The 21684-nt window shown below is 39.4% G+C and overlaps 1 protein-coding gene across 1 annotated transcript in view; it reads right to left on the reverse strand.

Moving 5' to 3' along the window:
- Positions 1–20096, reverse strand: part of LOC145979600 (uncharacterized) — a 279253-nt gene extending 259157 nt beyond the window's left edge. The window contains exons 1-3 of the mRNA XM_083112566.1: positions 19977–20096; positions 5499–5563; positions 3856–3933 (exon numbers count right to left, since the gene is read on the reverse strand). Coding sequence (XP_082968692.1) covers positions 3856–3933; positions 5499–5553 — 133 coding nt within the window. The 5' untranslated portion in view covers positions 5554–5563; positions 19977–20096. The remainder of the gene's footprint in view (positions 1–3855; positions 3934–5498; positions 5564–19976) is intronic.
- Positions 20097–21684: the final 1588 nt, after the last annotated feature.

The raw sequence follows: 21684 nt of genomic DNA on the forward strand, positions 1-21684 counted from the left end.
TGCCCCTGCTGCACAACTTCGGCCGACGTACGAGTACGTTTGGGGCCCAACCTGTGTAGGCGATCCACATCGGAGGCACCGAGACTGATGCCAAGTTTCGTGGACAAAGTGTCCATGACAACCTTCATCGTATCTTCGGCTGGCGTTTCCGAGATGCCGTGGAGGAGGAGGCAGTTTCTCCTCCTCCACGGCATCTCGGAAACGCCAGCCGAAGATACGATGAAGGTTGTCATGGACACTTTGTCCACGAAACTTGGCATCAGTCTCGGTGCCTCCGATGTGGATCGCCTACACAGGTTGGGCCCCAAACGTACTCGTACGTCGGCCGAAGTTGTGCAGTTATCTCTCAAATTATCATCACATTATTCAAGAAGCCACAAAACTAATTTGATCTAGTGTAAACAGAAAAAAATAATTGAAGGGGAGGTCGAGCCTCCTGATCCTCACCTTGGATACATGCTATTAACAATAACAGGGTTTGTAACTGAGAGGTTGTGTACATAATAATAATCAAAATTTAGAAGACGCGCAAAGAGTCCGTGGAAAAATTAGTTACAAGTACGCTAAAAAAAAAAGGAAAAACCAATCAGTCACAAAAGTCACGATTTTTTGAGGTTAGCGACTAGCATTTTGTATTGTCACCTCAGTCTCTGACGAGATCCAAATTGCACAGGACCATACGATCCATTGAACAAGAGTAATAGTAGATAAGGTCAAAAATAAATGTATATATAAAAAACTGTGACCAAGTTAACTCTTGAACTAACGAGCGAATATAGCCACGAGTCCGTCTGTGAATGATTTACAACCTCGTTTCATCAGTATATAATTTAAAGTACAGTTTTCTTCTTCGTGCGGGGATAAACATATAATGCAATGCTTAATTTGCGACACTAGTCAAAATTTATTATACCAACCTCGCAGCGAAGAATGGTTAGTATTTCAATCAACAACATGTACATAATATATAACTGTAACAATTATCTTCTTCTAATCTCCACTACAACAATCCTTCGAAAGTTTTAACAATTTTTACCAGAAGATAATATAATAAAAATAGAACAAACTGATAACATCAGGATAACGTATACAATGATACCGTTAAAATCTACAAAGGTCAATCTTTAGCAGTATTATACGTGACTTATTCTTTTTCGAGACAAACTCCCATTTCCATTTATTTTGGTGCTCTTGTGCATCTTATCAAATACGCGCGAAAGTTATTTATCCACCATATAATAACCAACAATTACATAAATTGCATTCCCCATCCCTTTTTCTACTCGCTTGATTCTAATTTGTGCCTGTCTTACTTCTACAAAATTGAAACCGGGCGTCGCTTTACTTCTCCACTAGATCAACCGCGACGATGTCGTATAAGGCGAGAATAAATCGTTAATTGCCTTCTATTTGACTTGTCCCTTTTTGCCGTCTGTTTCTCTCAATATTTCAACTTATAACTTGGTCAAGAAAAGGGAGGTGTATTAGTCAAAACACGCATTCACTGTTCACTTATGCAAAAAATGGTCGTAAAGTACATACCTCAATATTTTGGACAATCGTTCACCATAGTTAATTCTAGCTGACCACTGTTGAATCAAAGGGAGAAACGCCTTCCAATGGGTCGTCTCCATTCACGTACGAAGTATGCTGTCCTGTTACTCGTATCTTTCCTTCTCCAACTTGGCCCATCGCGCCTTCATAGTTCTGGTTGCACTTCGTGAAGGAAGAACACGACGATCAAACTGGTCAATGGTCAAAGCGCGCTCCAATTAATCATCTTCGTTGATTGGCATCCTTCATCCAAAAAAGCCCAGGACTTCAATGCCGTACTGCCACACTATACGAAAAATGGAACAACTTCTCGTATTGTTCGAAGAAGGTAGTTAGTCCTATGTTACCAATTGTAATCGACGACGGAGAGTTACGCCTAGTTCCGCGAGTCGCTGCTTCTCTCCAAGTTCATGTCGTCACACCGCAACTCCTTCACGACTCGCAAGCTGGTTCGGAACTGTTGCTTCTCGTCGATCGTGATCGCAGAACAGAAAAATGCCACTAGTGACCTCTGGCGGTCAATCGATCAACTAGTATCTGATAACACTGACGCAAAGCGTACCGAAGATTATGAGGAGAAATGTGAGGACTTTCTGCGCGGAAATTTAACGTAATACATTTTTTTACGATCCGCGCAGAAAAACGTCACAGGTTATTAAACATTTTTCGTCTTGCCTAGATAATTATTTCTCTCATTAAATTATCGTCACGTTATTCAAGAAGCCAAAAACCTAATTTTACCTAATGTAAACTGAAAAATTTCCTGGAGAGGGGAGGTCGAGCCCCTGCACCCGACCTTGTATACATGCTATTATCAATAACAAGGTTACAAAACATTCTCCGTCCTGTCTCGATAATTATTTCTCTCCTTAAATTATCGTCACATTCCTTTCTTTCACACCACAATTAACCAAAAACCTCATTTTATCTAGTGTAAACCAAAAACGTTTGGAGGGGGGGCTCCTCGAGCCCTCCCCCCCTTGGATACGTGCCTGGATCTCTAACTATGCACTGGTAATCAGTTTTTCTTAATAATTTCACATTTCAACAGAAAACTACATACAATCAAGTCGTTTCTATATGACAAATTATATAAAATTTAAGAGGATGATGATGTAAACCTGGTTGAGAATGTATTGAATTTTTGTTCTATACATTGAATAATATCATTGTTTGCTAGTAAAATTACTGTATTTAGTAGAGGGACTTGTATTGGGTTAAATGGTGAAATTCACCTGGGGGGGATCATATTATTTCTAGTTATGTATAGGGTTTTCCAATAAGAAGGATATAATTTTACAATGAAATAAAATAAAAACTATTTCAGATACAACCAAACTTTTTATATTTTTTTTAAGCATAGTGTATTACATTATATTTTGAATAACACATCATTTAAGTGTCCACCTCGACTTCGTGCACACAAGTGAATTCGATGATCCCAATTTTCCATGACTTTGTGCAATAACTAATGTCACGAATGCAGCGTTCAATGTTCAATCTTATTGCATCAAAGGTTCGTGGTCTGTTTGCATAGTTTATAGATTTCAAATAACCCCACAAAAAGCAATCTAAAGGAGTTAAATCACAACTTCTTGGAGGCCAACTAACAGTTGCTTTTCTTGAAATTATCCTTTCACCAAAATGTTCTTGCAGTGTGACATGTGGCACCCTCTTGTTGGAACCACATGTCCTCCAAGCCAATTTCATCTTAATTTGGCCACAAAAAATCTGTTAACATCAATCGGTACTGCTCACCAGTCACTGTAACTGCATCTCCTACCTCGTTTTGGAAAAAAAATGGTCCAATGATGCCATCATGCCATGAACCACACCATAGAGTGACTTTTCGTGATGCAAGGGCTTCTCGTGAATCTCTTGTGAATTGTTTTCACTCCAAAAATGACAATTTTGTTTGTTAACATATCCACTTCACCAGAAATGAACTTCATCTGAGATAATTTTTTGCCCAAAATTATGATCTGTTTCAAGTTGAATAGAACGTCTATTTTCATAATTCTTTTGGATAATAACCAATCGTTGTTGAAGTGTGTATTTAGCCATGATAAATTGTCACAGTATACTAAACACAGATGACAACTATTGACAGTTACAACATTTGAAGCATAGTTGCCAGTTCATTTCAAAATCATATCATTCTTATTGGGAAACCCTTTATAAAGAATGTAAATTCATGTATCTTTAACATTCATACATATTTTGATATTCAAAATGCATGATGTGAAAAAATATTCAGAACTTTAAAATTATTTGTATGTTCTAAAAATATATTATTCTTACCAATAAAGTCCATATCATGTTCTTCTAGAATGTCTTCAATATTTTTGAACCTGACAATAGTTGTAATATCATAAGCATCTGAAATATAAAAGTAAAATATTTAAGTATTATCATTTTGTAAGCTTACAATTAGATCCATAGTTCAACTAATGTATATCATATTTAATATGCACAGGTAAGCTCATTACAACTTTGAACTGATACCGATATCTATGTTTTTATTATTAATGACAGCAATGTTTGAGACAATTCAAAGTTGTCCAAATTATTAATAAACAATAATATATAGTATAAACCTTCCTTTGTAGCCACACTATATACATTTTAAAGGTTTTGGTTAAACATATCCATAGGCTCATTCCTAAAATTATCATAATAATATAATATTGACATTTAATCAAGACATCCATTTCGAGAGACAATGCTAGTGGAAAAATAAATGATAATTATGCTTGTTGTATTATTTCAAGGATATTTATATGTATTTATCAGAAATGCCAACTGATATTTTGTTAAGCTCACAAAACAGCTAGACTGGGATGAGGCTGATATTGGTCATTATCAGCTCCACCATTTCATTGTCTTGATATGTGCTCAACTTTAATTTGAACCAATAGGGCTATGTATCTAGAACAAGATAAAAATCAACTTCACTCACAGAATATAATCAGTAAAAATCTATTTAGAATCTGAGATAAGGACTTGCCTATACTGATATTTTACCTCGGGTCAAAAAAAAAATTCATTCCCAATGGGAAAATTGGGTTCATGCCGCAGTGGCAAAAACCACTACTTATAAATGGTTCATCGATAAACTCCCTATTCGACCCTGGTTTCATCACCTTAAAATGCCTCGTGAAGTGATCACTTGCATCCTACGCCTTAGAACGGGACACGTGACCACAAACGACCATCTGGCAAGAATTCACCAAACTCCCTCTCCCAATTGTAGCTGTGGAGAACATAAACAAACCCCCACCCATTTATTTTTTCAATGCCCGCAATGGAATACACAACGTCAGGCACTCTTTCACAGACTCCTTCGAAAAAAGGTTCCTTTTCCTCTCTCCTTGCCCTCATTACTTTCATCACCTTCCCCCTCTACTATGTGGATTCTCTATGGATTTGCTCGACAGTGTGAACTTCGCTTTTGATCTCATCCCTCATCATTGCAGTGTTATAGTGACAGTGAAGTGACGTGTAACAAAATATTGTGCTGTTCATACTAGTGCGCGAATTTCCAGCCCTCAATGTTTTCAGACCGTTGCCCAGGACTGCTTCCATACAAGCGGTGAGGGGCATGAAGAAGAAGAAGAAGAAGAAGAAGAAGAAGAGATAAGGAGCTACTTGAAAGTGTGTGAAATCATTTCATGTAAGTTGAGTAATTTACAGTAAAGTATAGAATAATACTAATCTGTAGGCATGCACAGGCATCTTGTACATTTGCATGTATTGTACTTATTTCAGAAGAAAGTCATATTTCTTAACTGTGAATTTTAGAAAAAAAAATCTTTCACACACACAAACATAAACACAGATGCATACACCCTCTTTCTAAGATATAATAAATAAGAGAGAAAAATCCCTAACATGATTTGTAATTTATATGAAGGAATTCCGAATATTAAGATTCCTTTCCTTACCTTCACCAAACGTAGTTGAAAAAACTAGGAGCAGAATTAAACAATACTTTTGCATGGTGCTGAACCTGAAAAAAAAAAAAAAAAAAAAAGAATAGTTACATATTAGTCCTTCAAGAAATAAAGTTTGCTACTTTTTTTTTATTATTCATTGATATCCTCTTTTAAAGGCTGGACTGACTCAACATAGAAATATATATTTAATACCCTCACAAATTTCTCCTGATAGTAATATCAAGAATAGTGGTTCCCCTTAAAACATCCTCTTGCACAAAGAGCTCATTGAGGGCCAGGCTTTTGTTGGGTGATGCATGGGCTGTTTTCTGACTTTTAAGATGGAAGGAATGGTGCTTCGTTATGATTGATTGATTGATTGATTTTGAGCTTTAAGTCCACTTTATGCACAGTAACGTTAATCGGGACTGGACCTACAGTTTAAAGTGGGATCCGAACCACTATGTGCCTCCACTAGGAATCGAACCTGGGACCCCTTGATTGCATGGTACCATTGCACCATCGGGGAGATCTGGTGCTTCGCAATGTTAGAAAATAATAATCATATCGAAAATCCTCTCGAAAATATACACACCAATTATCTTAATACATCAATGATAATTTATAAGGTTTTTATTTTAATGAAAGATTAAAAGGAGACAATTTTCAGTCAGATACACAAAAGGAGATTATCTCTTTGCCTCCTTATGTTTTCACTGAACCCGCATTGCAAAGAGATTGAAAAGAACGAATATGTCATGAAAACACTAGAAGAATAAAACTTTTGTCTGCAAGTGCATACAACACATGACCAGTGATGTGTCCCATACTAAGTCCAGGTCTGCAATACTGCTTCCTTCTATCAAAGTGAAAGCGATCCTACTTACAACATCAATTTTTTAAGAAAATGCAATCTATATTAGTCGTTTCATCGCTCTAAATAAGTATTATATTCCCATCAAGTATACCTGTAAAGTTTTTCTCAGGGATCAGTTCTGGGACCTATACTGTTTCTTATATATATGAATGACCTCCACAGCTGCTTGACATGTAAAACCATCCTCTAAACAGATGATACAACATACATTACGCTGGAGATCTCAATATAGTACACAATAAAAATAATGAAGTTAAAAGGATATCTAATCAATGGTTATATGGTTGAATTGATTGAATTGTGTTTTGAAGTCCTCTTTATGCACAGAACGGCTAATCGGGACTGGACATACAGTTTAAAGTGGGATCCGAACCACTATGTGCCTCCATCGGGTATCGAACCTGGGACCCCTTGACACACTGGTTATATGGAAATGAATTTGATTTCAGTCATAGTAATTTACATTAATGTGATAATTTCAAATTCAATTGGTGTTTTTTGAGGGGCAACACTATAATCGGGGTAATATATCCGCTGGAAAAATACCTTGCTTGTCCCTCCGTGGATGCGGACGCCCAAGATTAAGGGGACATTGCCCCCTTGCCCCCGTGCGCTTGCCTATGTTTCTAGTCCGTCTGTTTAAGAGCCATTATTTTGAAATTCGAACAAAGTGAGATAGTTGTATTTTTTGAATGGCTTGATTTTTTTATATGTTGAAGTGGGTCATGAGAAATGAATATTGTGCAGTTTTGAGACCTTGAAAAAATTTTCCCTCCCCTGTAGAAAATGTCAAAGTTCAAGGTCAGACCGTCCATTTTTCATGAAAAGTGAAACATGAGTAAGTTCGGAGTGCTGTATCTTTTGGTAATCAACAACATCCCAAACTTTTGTTTTGATATACTGTTAAAATAAGACTGTTTGCTTATATACATTCAATTGTTTTGATGGCACATTGTTGCTTTACATTGTTATGCGGTAACAAAGGGTACAAAATGCAGTTTTTCCTATATTCGGCCCTTAATATCTTGGTTAAGCAACAGTACCCCAAAGATTTGTTAACTGGACATTAAAGCTCTGATGTTTTAACATTTTTTTAAAAACAATTGCCATGATGATAAAAATAAGCATGTTGGTTATTTGAAGTAACAATATTAAATATATTAATATTGCTGGCGCCCACCCAGCGTCGAATAACATGGGTACCTGGGGGAAACCCTAGGGAGTAAAGGCGGTCAGGGGCGTGATGCTGATCACATCACCCCTACTCACGACCGCATCAAGAAAGTGTGGGGCGTTACCCCACCCCTATACGCCTTCATGGCGAGGTGCTAAGCACAGGGGAGCACTTTACCTTTACCTTTATATTAAAGATGATGGAAATATCCGAAGCCTGCTTTTCCTAAACCTATTTGAGATTGATTGCCTGATATTGGGTTATTTTACGTTGCTTTTATGTCACTTTTGACTAATCGTGGCCAAAAGGAGTGATGATATTATGAAATCGATGATGTGACACTCACAAAGAACAATAAATTATCCCCAGACTGAGATTCGAACCTGGAACCCATCCACCACGAAGGTCCGCTCTGAGGCCTACCTCAATTGAAATCGGTTTATTTTGGGAATCTCGCACACACAGCATAGTGCTTCAAGTACAGACTTTTACAATAAAATTATGTTTTATTTCGTACAACAATACAGAATTATTTACAAACACACTCTTATCGCAATATTGACAGTGGCGTGCCTAAAGGGGGGTGGCGAGAATAATAACCCCCCTTTGGTCCAGTAAAAAGAAAGCCAAAGGCAGGAATAGATGGCAAAAAGATGGTTGTCAACTGAAAAATGTATAGCCCCTCCCCTCTTTCGAAAGTCCTTGGTACGTCACTGTATATAGAGTTTAGTAGAGCTTTGTTTTTAAGGAAATATTTAATGGGGCCGGTAGGTCTACTAATGCATTATTTGCTAATTTCCCACTTTATTCACACAGGAAGGCTAATCGGGACTGGGGACTTGCAGTTTAAAGTGGGATCCGAACAACTTGTACCTCAACCTTGCATCAAATCAGGGACCCCTTACAAGGATGTCACGTTACCACTACACTATCCATCAAAGAAAGGAAAACGAAAACTGTCCCACAACTTGTCAAGACATGGGCTGTTCCATTTGGAGCAAAGAAAGGTAGGAGAAAGTGCTGTTCCACTTTTTGATAGGGGAGGAAGTGTGATAATTTACATTGACATTCATAACATTTTAAAACTTTTCTTTCTCGAAAATGGGACGAGGCCCAAAAGTTTTCTCATTTCCATGTGTTAGTACATATATTCAGCTACAAGATGTGGCATATTTAGTTTATTTCTTGCTTGATGCTGTTTTGAGATAAGTCTAATTCTAAAGTTGCTGATTTCGCAATTTTTGAGTATTCAAAGAGTTATATCTGCTAACAGCATCAATATCCAAGTAATGTGCTATATCAGGTAGCTCGTCCTAATAGTGAGCTTCAATGCCCAGTTAACAAATCTTTGGGGTAGTGTTGCTTAACCAAGATATTAAGGGCCGAATATAGGAAAAAAAAACTGCATTTTGTACCCTTTGTTGCCGCATAACAATGTAAAGCAACAATGTGCCATCAAAGCAATTGAATGTATATAAGCAAACAGTCTTATTTTAATAGTATATCAAAACAAAATTTTGGGATGTTATTGATTTCCAAAGACACAGCACTCCGAACTTACTCATGTTTCACTTTTATTGAAAAATGGACGGTTTGACCTTGAAATTTGACATTTTCTACAGGGGAGGGACAATTTTTTCAAGGTCTCAAGATTGCACAATATTGATTTCTCATGACCTACTTCAACATATAAAAAATCAAGCCAATCAAAAAATACAATTATCCAAATATCCCTCTTTTGTTCGAATTTCAAAATAATGGCTCTTAATTTAGTAACGGAATATGTTAAGTGTTATATACAGTCATGCAAGACTACGCATGGGCCATGCAAACTAGATTTTAATAACGTCTTAAAGCCTGTTATCTACCCAACCCAAATAATACAATTTTGCCTTAGGTTTGCCTGGTGGATCTGAGTCCTCGTGATCGATTGAGTCATGGTGTGAGTCATGTCCACAGCCACAACATGCTTCAACTGTGAAGGCCTACAGGAGAAAGTTTCAAGAATTTTGTTTGGTTATTTTACGTCATTTTCTTTCTTTTGAGATAATTGCGATGGAGAGGATGAATGATGAACTCATGAAATGGATGTGGGACAATGACAATGATACACCCACACCTCACCAGATTTTGAACTTGGAGCCTCTCGTATGCTAACTTGCACGTTAGATCTCGATAGAACGTATCAGAAAAATATTTTAATTTGTGTGATCTTCATCTCTTCGACTTCCGTTTTGGTGATATCGTGCGTTGGGTGCTACATTCACAATCTTGCCATTCTAGCATCCGAATTCTGTTTCTACTGGCTATGGTTTGCATTGCTTTTCTAGCGCACGAGGTTAATCACGATGAAAAATCTTGGTTCAATAGCCAATCTGATCAATTTTTAATTTTGTTGTTGAGATTGTGTGGATAATATTGGAAACGTGTGATAAAGGTGACGTTTGATTGTATTCGAATGAGGGAATACATTTAGGTTGACATGCTGTTGTAGACTTTATAAAAAGATAATATTATTTTAGTGTCTCGTTCAACGTGTTTTAAGCCGATATTGTTTGGATATATTACGTGCAGTTCTTGCTGGTTCTGGCAAGGTAACTTAATATATAAGGTAATACCATTCGAAGATTGCCGATCTGCACGAGCGCGTGACGTCATAGTGAAGGCTCGGGGTCCCTTCGGTTATTTTATCTCTGCTCGGGTGTCCTCGGGGCTTGGCTGAAGCAAACGGCCGCTAGCATTTCAATGGGAGGTTCACGGGGAATTATTAATTGGAAGGGTTAAAGTTACAGTGGTGTAAGTCACTTTTTAAAAAAAAAAAAAAAAAATTAGACATAGAAACCAGATATACGAGGCGCATCCAGAAAGTAAGTTTCCCTATTAAAAAAAAAACCAACACAGTTTCAGGAAACCATTTATTGGCAACAGGTACAGCAAAGGTTCAGCTATTTTTCAACATAGCAACCACCAGAATTGAGACACTTGTCGTATCCTGGTATCAACTTTTGGATCCCACTGTCCTAGAACTCTGCCGCCTGTGAATGGAAACAGCGTGTGACAGACGTCTTCAGCTCTTCGTCGTTGCCAAAACGCTCACCAGAGGACAGGAATTTCTTGAGGTGCAAGAAAACGTGAAAATCGCTGGGAACCAGATCAGGACTGTAATTTGGATGATCAAACAACTCCCAGCCATATTCCGTCAAAACAGTAGCTGTGCGCCGAGCCGTATGTGGACGAGCATTGTCATGGAGGAGCACAACACCTGCAGTAAGCATGCCACGCCTCTTGTTTTGAATGGCGCGTCGCAATTTCCTTAGTGTTTCACAGTAATGGTCAGCGTTCACCGTTTCACCTCTGGGGAGGAAGTCAATGAGCAAAATGCCCTGTCCCAAAACATGGTGCACATCACTTTCTGTACCGACAGCGTCTGTTTGAATTTCTTCTTGACCGGAGATTCACTATGCCGCCAATGCATTGACTGCTGCTTGGTTTCCGGGGTGAAGTGCGAAATCCACGTCTCATCGCCCGTGACGATCCTGTCGAGGAAATCATCGTAGGAATTTCATTGTAGGAATGTCAGTGCTGCTCCTGAACGTTTCATTTTGTGTTCGGGTGTCAGTTTTTTCTGCACCCACCTGGCACACAGTTTTTTTGAACAGCAAGCGCTGCGTGACAATCTCATGCAACACGGATCGCGATATCTGCGGAAAAAGGCTACTCAACTCCGTAATCGTGAAGCGACGGTTCTCTACGATGCGCTGCCGCACCAGCTCAACCAGATCATCATTGATGAGGGACGGACGCCCACTGCGCTTTTCATCATGGACACTTTGACGACCTTCCGAAAACTGCCGACACCAGCGACGCACCATCTGCTTACTCATAATGTTCGGCCCATAGACCTCACAGAGCTGACGATGAATGTCAATTGGCGCAATGCTTTGTGCATTCAGGAACTTTATCACCGACCGAACCTCGCATGCGGCGGGAGAAGGAATACGAGCTTCCATTTCGGACCACTGCTGCCTCGCTACTGGCGCCGGGCGGGATCTGTCCGCCTGGCATATGATTGATACGTCTTAGCTCTGCTGCGCATGCGCAATTTACACGGCTCCTTATGTTTACTTTCACGGGAAAAAATTGGGAAACTTACTTTCTGGATGTGCCTCGTATATAAGTCAATCTGTTAACAGAAACGTGAAATAAATCAGAGATTCATTCAGCTGCCAACAGATGACAGTTTAAGGTCTAGTGATAAAGGAAACAGCTGCTGTGTTGATCAGCAAAGTGCTGTGAGTCAAACTTATTTTTCTTTTTAAGAAAGTGACTTACACCACTGTAACTTTAACCCGTCCAATTATCGTACTTCGGGATGGTATTGAGGCATTCCTTTAATGATTATAAACATGACTGATTGATTAAGTTGGTGTTTTAATAAGTCCACTTTATGCACAGAAAGGCTAATCGGAACTGGATCTACAGTCTAAAGTGAGATCCAAACCAGTATGTGTCCCCACCGGGTATCGAAACAGGGACTTGGGTTTAAGGGCGATGTTCTGAAGCACAACACTTCACCTGGCAACTAGTCACGTGACCCTTCCTTCATTTCCTGCTCCACTGGCCTATGTTGCTGTTGGGACAGACAGACTAACCCTACTATTGAAAGATGCAATATGTGTTGTCTACCCTTATGTATTACTTACTGCCATCGAAGTGTTATGGGGAAAAGAACGTTTCTCCACGATTGTACAGTCACCGGCAATAGAAATGGGACATCCAGGGTGAAATACTCGCTACCCTGCAAGGCGTTATGTGTGTTGCCTAACTCTACGGCGGTAGTAGAATTTACCATTGGAAATTTGCTATTAAAAGCCACTTGTCGCTGTAGAGTTATGCAACACACAAGACGCCTTGAAGAGAAGAGAGTATTTCAGAATGTAGGTGTCCGTGTCACATTTTTGCCGGTGATTGTACATGCGTCCCGACCTTCGCATGGGGTGTTCATTGTGAGTGTCTCTATCAGGGGTGGCGCCGGGGGGGGGGGGTGTTTCCACACCCCTTAATTTTCTTCCGCACTCTCTTCAACACCCTCTTTTCAAATCCTATGTCAACCGAACTCCCTGGAAAAAGTCCCGGTCATCCACGTACATCATTGGCATCCCTTAAACAGACTGTTCCTTTCAAATATTTAAACATGTTGTTGTTGTGATAAAATTAAGTAAGTCGCTATAGATCGACCACAAGGAAAAAAAACCTTGGGACGAAAAGTCCCCGTGCAGCTTTCCCTTCTTCCCTCCACCTCGGGCCATAAGGAAGCATGGTCCACTCTCCCCCTCCCCTACTCCCTGGGGTACCGTGCACAGGAATCGCGGGTCTGCGCAGGTTGTTTTGCTCGTGGTTCCACTATTCGCGATTAAAATTACCACCTGAGCGCTAGTGTCGCTTCCAATATGGCCGCTCTAAGTAGGATAAATCTTTGTTTACATTCAACAGTAGTACAAAATAGCAGCGTGTTGTCATGGCTGGTATGGTAGAAAACGTATAAATTACGCACTATTTTTAAATATTGCAAATGCCATGTGAATTCCAGGTACTCTAATAAACGTGAAGCTGTACTGAGAACGAAGCATTTAATTATGATAGGTAAAAATAACACGGAAAATTCAGACGAAACTATGTATACGCACTGGTTGTCCTAAGCAGTGCTGTATCATCTGCACGTCATGTTGTAACTGGGGTTCTCGGAAATTATTTGAAAATAAAGGAATTGAAATTGACCTGTACTTGAAAAGCTGGGACAGGAGAAAATTGCGAACATATCGTTGTAGTTCTTTCTCGAAAGAGAAAGGCTGGTTTAATAATAATATTCACGATTTCATGACCAGGCTATACATGGCTATACTCATTGAAAAAGGACATCGTACTGAATGAAACAGTAACATTAGCATGTCCACTTTTCTTCTGGTTACATTTGACATTAATTCATTCTCAAACTATTTTCATCTTCTGTCTTAATCGACTTGCACCTGTTCCAAATTTCACACATACGTAATACCGGTAATACATGGACGCATTGGGTAAGACGCTTCATAATTTTTCGAACAAAAAACTTTATTTAAAAAGTACAATTTAAAACTTTACTTTCATGGTAATATATATTTATCTCTCGAAAAATGAAGTAAGCAGACTCGTGAATTCTTCGTAATTTCCTTGCCGACTTACAGTGTTATATCCCCCATCCCAATCTTCTGTCAATTACGTTTTCCCTGATTTATTAACAAATTTCATTTTGTTGATTCCACGGGGTGGAAACACATGAAAACTTTTAATTCGTTCTGACCCATAAACGATTTAGAGCAAAAAAACCTGAACAGTACACCTTACTCACTCGCATATTACCCATGCTTTAAACGACTTCAACACAACGTATCCTACTTAGAGTACTTCCTGAAAACCCCACCAGATGACATATCGGTTAATTTTAATCGCGAATAGTATTCTTCAATGTCATTGGTATGTTATAATAGATGCCTACTAAGAGTTGATTAGTACTTGATTTAGTGGATAAAACATGCATGCGTGCATAATTTGTTTTCTTTATTTTCAATATCGCACCCCCTAAATTTCATTCCGCACCCCGTCAGCACTCCTAAATGATTTATCTTGGCGCTGGTGTTGGTCTCTAACAATTTTATCTAAACTCATGTACCAGCTAAATGTAGACCAGGCCAACGAGAACAAGTCTCTGCGCAAGTAGTGACGCGAGACGGCTCCACCAATGAAAAGTGAGAGAAACGGGATTGCGTAATGGATGACTAGAGTTACCCAATTTCCCCGCTTCACTCTGTCAGCGTTGCAAACTTCTGAAAACGCACATGCGAAACAGACGTATTTTTGACTCCAAGTCCGTTCGCTTGGTTTTAGAATTTCTTAGGGAAATATTAGGGATAAAACAGCAAGTGCAAATTTTGACAAGTGGTACATTTAACGTACAGACTAGAGTCTGGACCGTACGTCCGGACATGCCATGAAATTTCCGTACATGTACTGTCAGGACCGTACGGTTGGCAACGCTGGGCTTTCACCACTCGATTTTCTTCCTCTTTCTCTGCCGCTATACGCCTCCCTGCTCCACAGAGTATCAAAAGTCACGTATAATAATCATAAATACAATACAACAACACAGTATTCCACTCATAAGTTTATCTTGAAGTTACTTGTATTTTTCTGGAAGCACACCAATTACAGACAAATGTCAACCACATGAACGTATCAAATCAATAAATGGAAGGAACCTACTTCATACAAGTACATAGTTACATTTCTAAACAATAATTGCGTGCATTAATACGGAAGACTCAAACACTACATATTTATAGAAAATTTATAAAATATCCACTCCTGGTTCAGAATTTTCGATGTAATGATTTCACCAGTGGCGGCTCGTGGTTCAGAATGTTGGTGGTTGCAGCAAATATATATATAATATATTTAGATAACTTTCATTTGTATATATTTATAATGTAATTATATGTACTTATAATTTTATATGAGAATGACACGTGACATTTTCGAGAAGTACAATTAATAATCATCATACAAAATTTGAAGTTTCCATTTATTAGGCAGCAATATTATGCAGAATTGTTTTGTTTTTTTTGTGATTACATAAGAAATACTTTAATGTTCGGATCCCACGGTAAACTGTAGGTCCAGTCCCGATTAGTCTTTCTGTGCATAAAGTGGATCTAAAAAAGAACAAATCAAATCAAATTGTTACAAGTTTCAAGCATAATTTAAATTAGGTTAAGATTCTCCTCAAAATAAAATATTTATCTTTGCCTAAGGTGGACATTTTGTCTGTTGCTCTACGACACGGGACAGTTAGAACTTGGCTGCTGTTCGAACGCTGCTGCTCTCTAACGGTGTATGAAAGAATTAGCAATGAAGCGTTTGTTGTTGGTCCGTCCTCTTCTTCTCTCACCCACCGGAGGATCCGAAACGGGTCGCCTGACCTTGGTGTGTTGTAAACCCATTGCAACGACCAAGCCGACTGAAGCAGGGGATAGGAAGAACAGCGATGAACTTCGCTCCAATACTCCTCGCTGTAGAAATCAGGCCGTTGCTCCGGCTTTGCAACGAGTACTGTACCTGTGCGTCTGCTCAATACATAGGCTACACTGTGAAATATCGCAGGTTGCCTCCTTCTTTTTTAACAGATCATAATGGAATTTGCTTTATGAAGCAATGAAGGACAAAATTGTTTGTTTATGTTCAATATATTTAATAGGAAAACAAATGAAAAATATACTAACAAAAAGTATGAAATGTAGTTGTAAAATATCCGGTCGTTGTGCAACACTGCAACAATAACAGTAACCGCCCTTGGATTTCACAATCTAGCGCATTCGGTTTAGCCTGAGCTCGGGCATGCGCAGAGCGGCAAATGCTTGTCGTCTGCAGAAGACGTCACGTGACTCGTAGGAGCAGTGTTGCAATACGCGGAAGTTGCAATACTACTAGACAGACATGAAACTGGCAAAGGCTATACGCTGTTGTGTTATAAAAAAGAATACTTACGAATCTAAAGTAGGACGCTGTCCTTCATGATCGTAAAATTCGTCAATTGTTCTACGAATAACACACTTGCCAAATTCGTCCACATCACTTTTACATTTCTTTCTTCTGCGTGGTTTGTTAGGCTTTACTAATACCTTCCCAGTTAATTTGTAGCGATCATTTTCGTTTCAAAGTACTTACTGACATATCAGCAGATATGGAAACACGCTTTTGCACTTGTTTCACGTTCAACGCAAGCCCACTGTCAGCTTATTTCTTCATAAACTTAAGCACGTTAAGATAATTTCTCTACTCTGACTGTGAATCACTTTGCTTTCTCCAATATTCATTCCAGTTTACACCTCAGCTTGCGTTGAATAAAAAACAGGTCAACAAGCACGTTAAGATAATTTCTCTACTCTGACTGTGAATCACTTTGCTTTCTCCAATATTCATTCCAGTTTACACCTCAGCTTGCGTTGAATAAAAAACAGGTCAACAATCACCTTACTCTTGGTAACACGATCTGCCCCCCCCCCCCCTTTTCAAAGAGGAAGCGTAGGAGAGGGAAGATGCCTCTTTCGCCGAGGGGATTAATCAATGGGGATTTCACCGACAAAAAGAATCCTCTGTCATTCTTTTCCTTGAACTATCACCTTCTCAAAATGTCGCTTTTTTATATATATATATAATAATAATCCTTTGCGCTACAGCCCTGAAGGGCCTTGGCTTACCTCCACGCTTTCCTTCGTCACCTCTAAGCTTGGAGATCTGCAACCAGTATTGGAATAGTCGGGGGGTCAGCCCGACGTATCGTTATAGTAGGTCTCCGTAACCGGATTACGCTTACTTATTCGAAGCTCCCCAATTTCCTCACGATGGTGGGTTGCCACCGGCCCTATACGTAGGCCGAATAAATTCCGACCGGATTCGAACCTACGCCGTCCCGCAGCGAACGAACTTAAGACGAGTGAACGCCTTAACCCGCTCGGCTACAGAGGAGGACTGTATATATATAAATGCAGTAAGTACCAAACACACCTACCAATATGCTCTGAAGTCAGATTATGGACATAGGTAATTGTTAAGGCGGTTAGCAACTCTGATCTCAGTGGAACTCTCTCACCGTCGCGCTGACGGCAGGCTTCTGCGCAGCTCAAGGCCAGAGCTCAAGCTAAACCGAATGGCCTGTACCACGCAATTCAACGGCTGCGCCAGGATTTATCATGTAGGGGCTCTGGCGTGCGCAGGGGGGCTGCTGGAGCTACAGTCCCCTCCGATTGTGAGAAAATCATTTTTTAAAATAGCAACAGTGAACAACTCGGGGAAAAGACAAAGTGGTAAATGCAATCTGTTCAAAATGACACCAGATAACAACTTTTGATAGTGCATAGTTCTAAATATATGGAGCATGCCGCACTCATAGAAGGCCTAGCATCCACCTTTATAATTTTAGTCTCCCTCGATAAACGAAATCCTGCATACGCAAGTTTGTAGGGGTGCTGAAGGAGGGGTTCGATTTCATATTTTAAAAAATGAAATATGCATGCATGCTTTAGCCACGACATGAAATTTCTATCAACTTCTTGTTTTGAGTTGGTGTTTTAAGTCCACTTTATGCACAGTAAGGCTAATCAGGACTGGACCTACGGTTTAATGTGGAATCCGAACCACTGTGCCATGTTCCTCCACCGGGTATCGAACCCGAGACCCCCTGATTACAAGGCGACGACGCAACCACTGCGCCATCGGTGAGGCCCTCTACCAATTTCTTGTAAGTTTGTATGAACATATACCAATGAAACTGAAGACTACTGATGACTTGCTTCATTTTTGCTTGCTTTGACTACAACAACCATTTGTTTTGTAACTGAAACGAACAAAGCTTGTTCCATACAGGCCAATGACATATATCGGGTCTTACATTCCAATGAAGTGGCCGTGCAGTGTAAAAATAGAATCACAAATACAATAGCATTAAACTATGTAGTAAAATGCAAAGAAAACTATTAAATTTTTAAAAACACCTTCTTGCAACCTTTGCAATACAGTCATCATGTATTACAATGAAATCAAATTTTATATTCGTAATACTGGTTGATTTACACGAAATGCAGTGATTTATCCACACACGTAAGAACCCTTAACGTATCTTCTGAATTTCCTCAACACTCCCTTAATTTTTTTCACAATGGACTAATTTATGGTCATTTTTGGCTCTAATTTGCCCTTACGTCCGCTTAAACACGAACTTACCCCACCAAGTCCCGATTGAGATTTCTAGATAAACATCTACAGGTGACAACAACAAGAAAGTTTCTGCTCAGTGTTCAATTTGTGTGCGTTGGGTGAATCAAGCTATGCAACCTGAATTCTGCTATTTGGGGGAGGGGGAATAACTCACGCAAATTACGAAATTATGTCGCCACTTTCATAAAATTATCAAGTCCCTTTTTGGACTGCTTTAATCTTACGATAAGGTTTGCTTGCGATGTTCACTCTCTATCACATACATTTTACATTCCAACTGCCCCAGATATTTCTTCTAGCTAAAATGGCCTTCTTCCACAACAAACTGTAACACCTCTTCGCCAACTCTGTACTTCTTTGTAACAGTCTTTGAAGAAAGTCTGCAATGACACGTTTGCCAGACATGTTAATTAAAAGTATGTGTTACCATAAAAACACGACCCAATTAGCATTAAACAAAAACATCCGGAGAACAACCTGATGATATCTTGAAAGCAACTGAAATTTCTAGGGGTGTGCGCGACAGAATTTTCTGGGTCGGGACGGGATCAGGACGAGACATTTATTAAATCCCGACATTCGGGACGGGAAATGTTCAAAATTTCCCGCAGCTCTGGAAATCTTGAATTCTACACGTCATTTTAACTTTAAGTGATTTTTTTGCATTTCTGGTATAAAAACTAACAATTTCCGATAAGTTCCAAAAACTTACAATGCAGAACACGTCGAGAATTAACGATTTTTTAAAATGAACATTCGGTATTTCCCGACTCCTCGGGATCCCTAAAAGTCGGGATCGGGCCGGGATTTTTTTCCCCCGATCCCGGTCCCGACATTTCCAGATCTCGCACACCACTAGAAATTTCTGTTGCACTGAAAGTTGAAGAAAAAAGGAAGAACAAGTTGGCAGAAAAAATATTGTTTCTTATCAACAGCGCTAAAAGAAGAAAACTAATCAACTCGCACTAAAATGAAGGTAATTATCGAAAACAAGATGAATAAACAAAAGATGAAATAATTTTTACAATGCTGGCGAAAAAAAGACTAAGTTGCTGATCTTTGTAGAAACTGCTCCAATGTAGGAAATTAAGTGCGGCTTTTCTTTCATTGAATGAGTGGGGTGCCTGTTCTATACAATAATAGCGGCTTCACTGCAGTATCTGATATTCTACCCTTAGTGTGATTCGCGTACCTTGCGTATCCACGCCCCTGCATTACCATTACTAAGATTTAACAGGGAACAAATATCTTTAAATGAACGATTCATTTAAACATGAAAGATCGATGAAATGAAGGAAGTTTCTTGAAGTTTAAGCCCACTTTATACTCTCAAATAGGCTAATCGAGACTGGACCTACAGCTTAAAGTGGAATCCGAACCACCGTGTAATGCACTGTAGCTCCACGTAGTAACGAAACCATGACACCTTAACTGCAACGCGACATGTTTAAGTGTAGACGTGGTAAATATAGGTTAGGTTAGGAAGTTAGTGATAATCTAGTGCCAAAATAAACGTGAAGATAAACTCTTTTTTAACTCTGTAGACGGTCCAAAAATATCGTCGTGTATTTGTGTATTCTGCAAAACTATATTTAAGTGATATTGGTCCTCAATTTGTGCCACTTACCTTTCTGATGAAACTCCGACCACACTGACGATTTTAGGGAGTAACTATTTTAACCAGTGACGATTCAATCGATGCACTGCATTCCTGATTGCACTGTTCTGCTCTCACTGATATCTCAAGCCCCAGCCTTGATGCAGAGGAAAGACGACTGGCCTTTTGAACTTTACTCAGCAACTTGACCCTACAGCTGCTTATCTGGCGTAAACGTTTCCTTGAAACCAACTTTGCAGTTTCGAATAATACTCAGTGTTGTCTCTGACTGTCTTAATAAAAAAGTTCCAAACGTCGTCGAAAGTGCTACGCATGAGTCTATCGGTGGATTGTAGACAGCCAGAAGAAGTTCGCTGGCATGAGTTCAAGGGCTGATAACACATTTTAAAATGGACGCTGCTTAATTATCAATGGCTTCCAAGATTAAGTTTTCATTTGCTTGCCATTTTTTCTGTCTCGATTTCTTTTCCTCTACTTTATGCATTTCTCTTCTTCGTGTATTCTCTCACTCTTTCTTTCTCCCCTATTATTTCCTGTTTTCTTTATCTATTTCTCTAATTAAGTCTATCTTTTTCTATATTTTTCGTCTATCTACCAATTTCCATATTTTTCTATTTTCTCCTCTTTCTATATCTTCCTATCTTCTATGACCATTTCATCTTTCTCTGGTTTGCTATCTATTTCTTTCCTACTTTCTCATCTATTTCTCTATCTTTTTCTGACGACTTTCGTGACAGAGTGGTCAGCAAAGCGTTCCGTCAGGGGTCCCGGATGCGAATCCCGGCCTGGGCATGGGTGTTCATATTAGCGACCCCTTCATCAATTTCATCGTATCATCATTGACCCTCATCTTCGCGATTAGACAAAAGTGACACAAGGGAGAAGTTAAATTAATCAATCAATCTATATTTTTCTTTCTATATTTCTTTCCTCCTTCCTTTCTTCTGTAGTTCAGCCAGAGACCTGCACAAGACCCGGAAAAAAACCGTCTGCGAGGTGCAACACGCATGTCAAGCCCAGGTGTTCGACATCGCGCAAGCGAGCTTCACGTCACAGTTGTGCACAGGCATCGATGCCTGCCAGGCTTTTCTATTACCCGGGTCTCGATGTAGATGCGAGCACTACTGTCAGTGTTGCCAACGGCCATTATATTTCACTACGCATGGAAATATTTGAATTTATGCTAGGCGTAGGTGCCTTGAGGTTGTCCCATGAGGTTGATACGAGACGTAATAAATGGAAGTGAGAAAGATACAAAAGGCTAATTTTGTGGGCAATAAAATTAAAACATTTTTTTCGATCTGGCTTTATATTCTAGTGTAACGTTATAATTTGAATGAATACGTCAAATCAGAAGCGGGCGGAAACTCTAAGCATAAGGGGCCCCGAAAAAGTCGATTTCATTCTCATTTCTCATGTGAAACATAACACAAAAATTGCTTGGACATTTTTATCCATTTATTATTTTCGTGAATAAAGTGCGCTTTGTCCTTGCTTTTCTTCTGTCTCGTGACCTGGCATAGCCTACCCGATTTTAATATGTTAATGCTAAAGCACCTCAAACTGCCACGGAGCAAGGTATGGGGCATTTAAATGCTTCCCTTGTTTTCAACTGAAGAAGGGCATGGAAAATATTAGCAGTTCTTCCTTCCTTCCTACAACTTCAGATGCAGCTATTGCCCTCTGTAACGGGCACGAAGATGATTTATCTTCCGAA

The sequence above is a fragment of the Lepisma saccharinum genome, chromosome 26, assembly GCF_977018435.1.
Source record: "Lepisma saccharinum chromosome 26, izLepSacc3.1, whole genome shotgun sequence".
In the NCBI taxonomy this organism is placed as follows: domain Eukaryota; kingdom Metazoa; phylum Arthropoda; class Insecta; order Zygentoma; family Lepismatidae; genus Lepisma; species Lepisma saccharinum.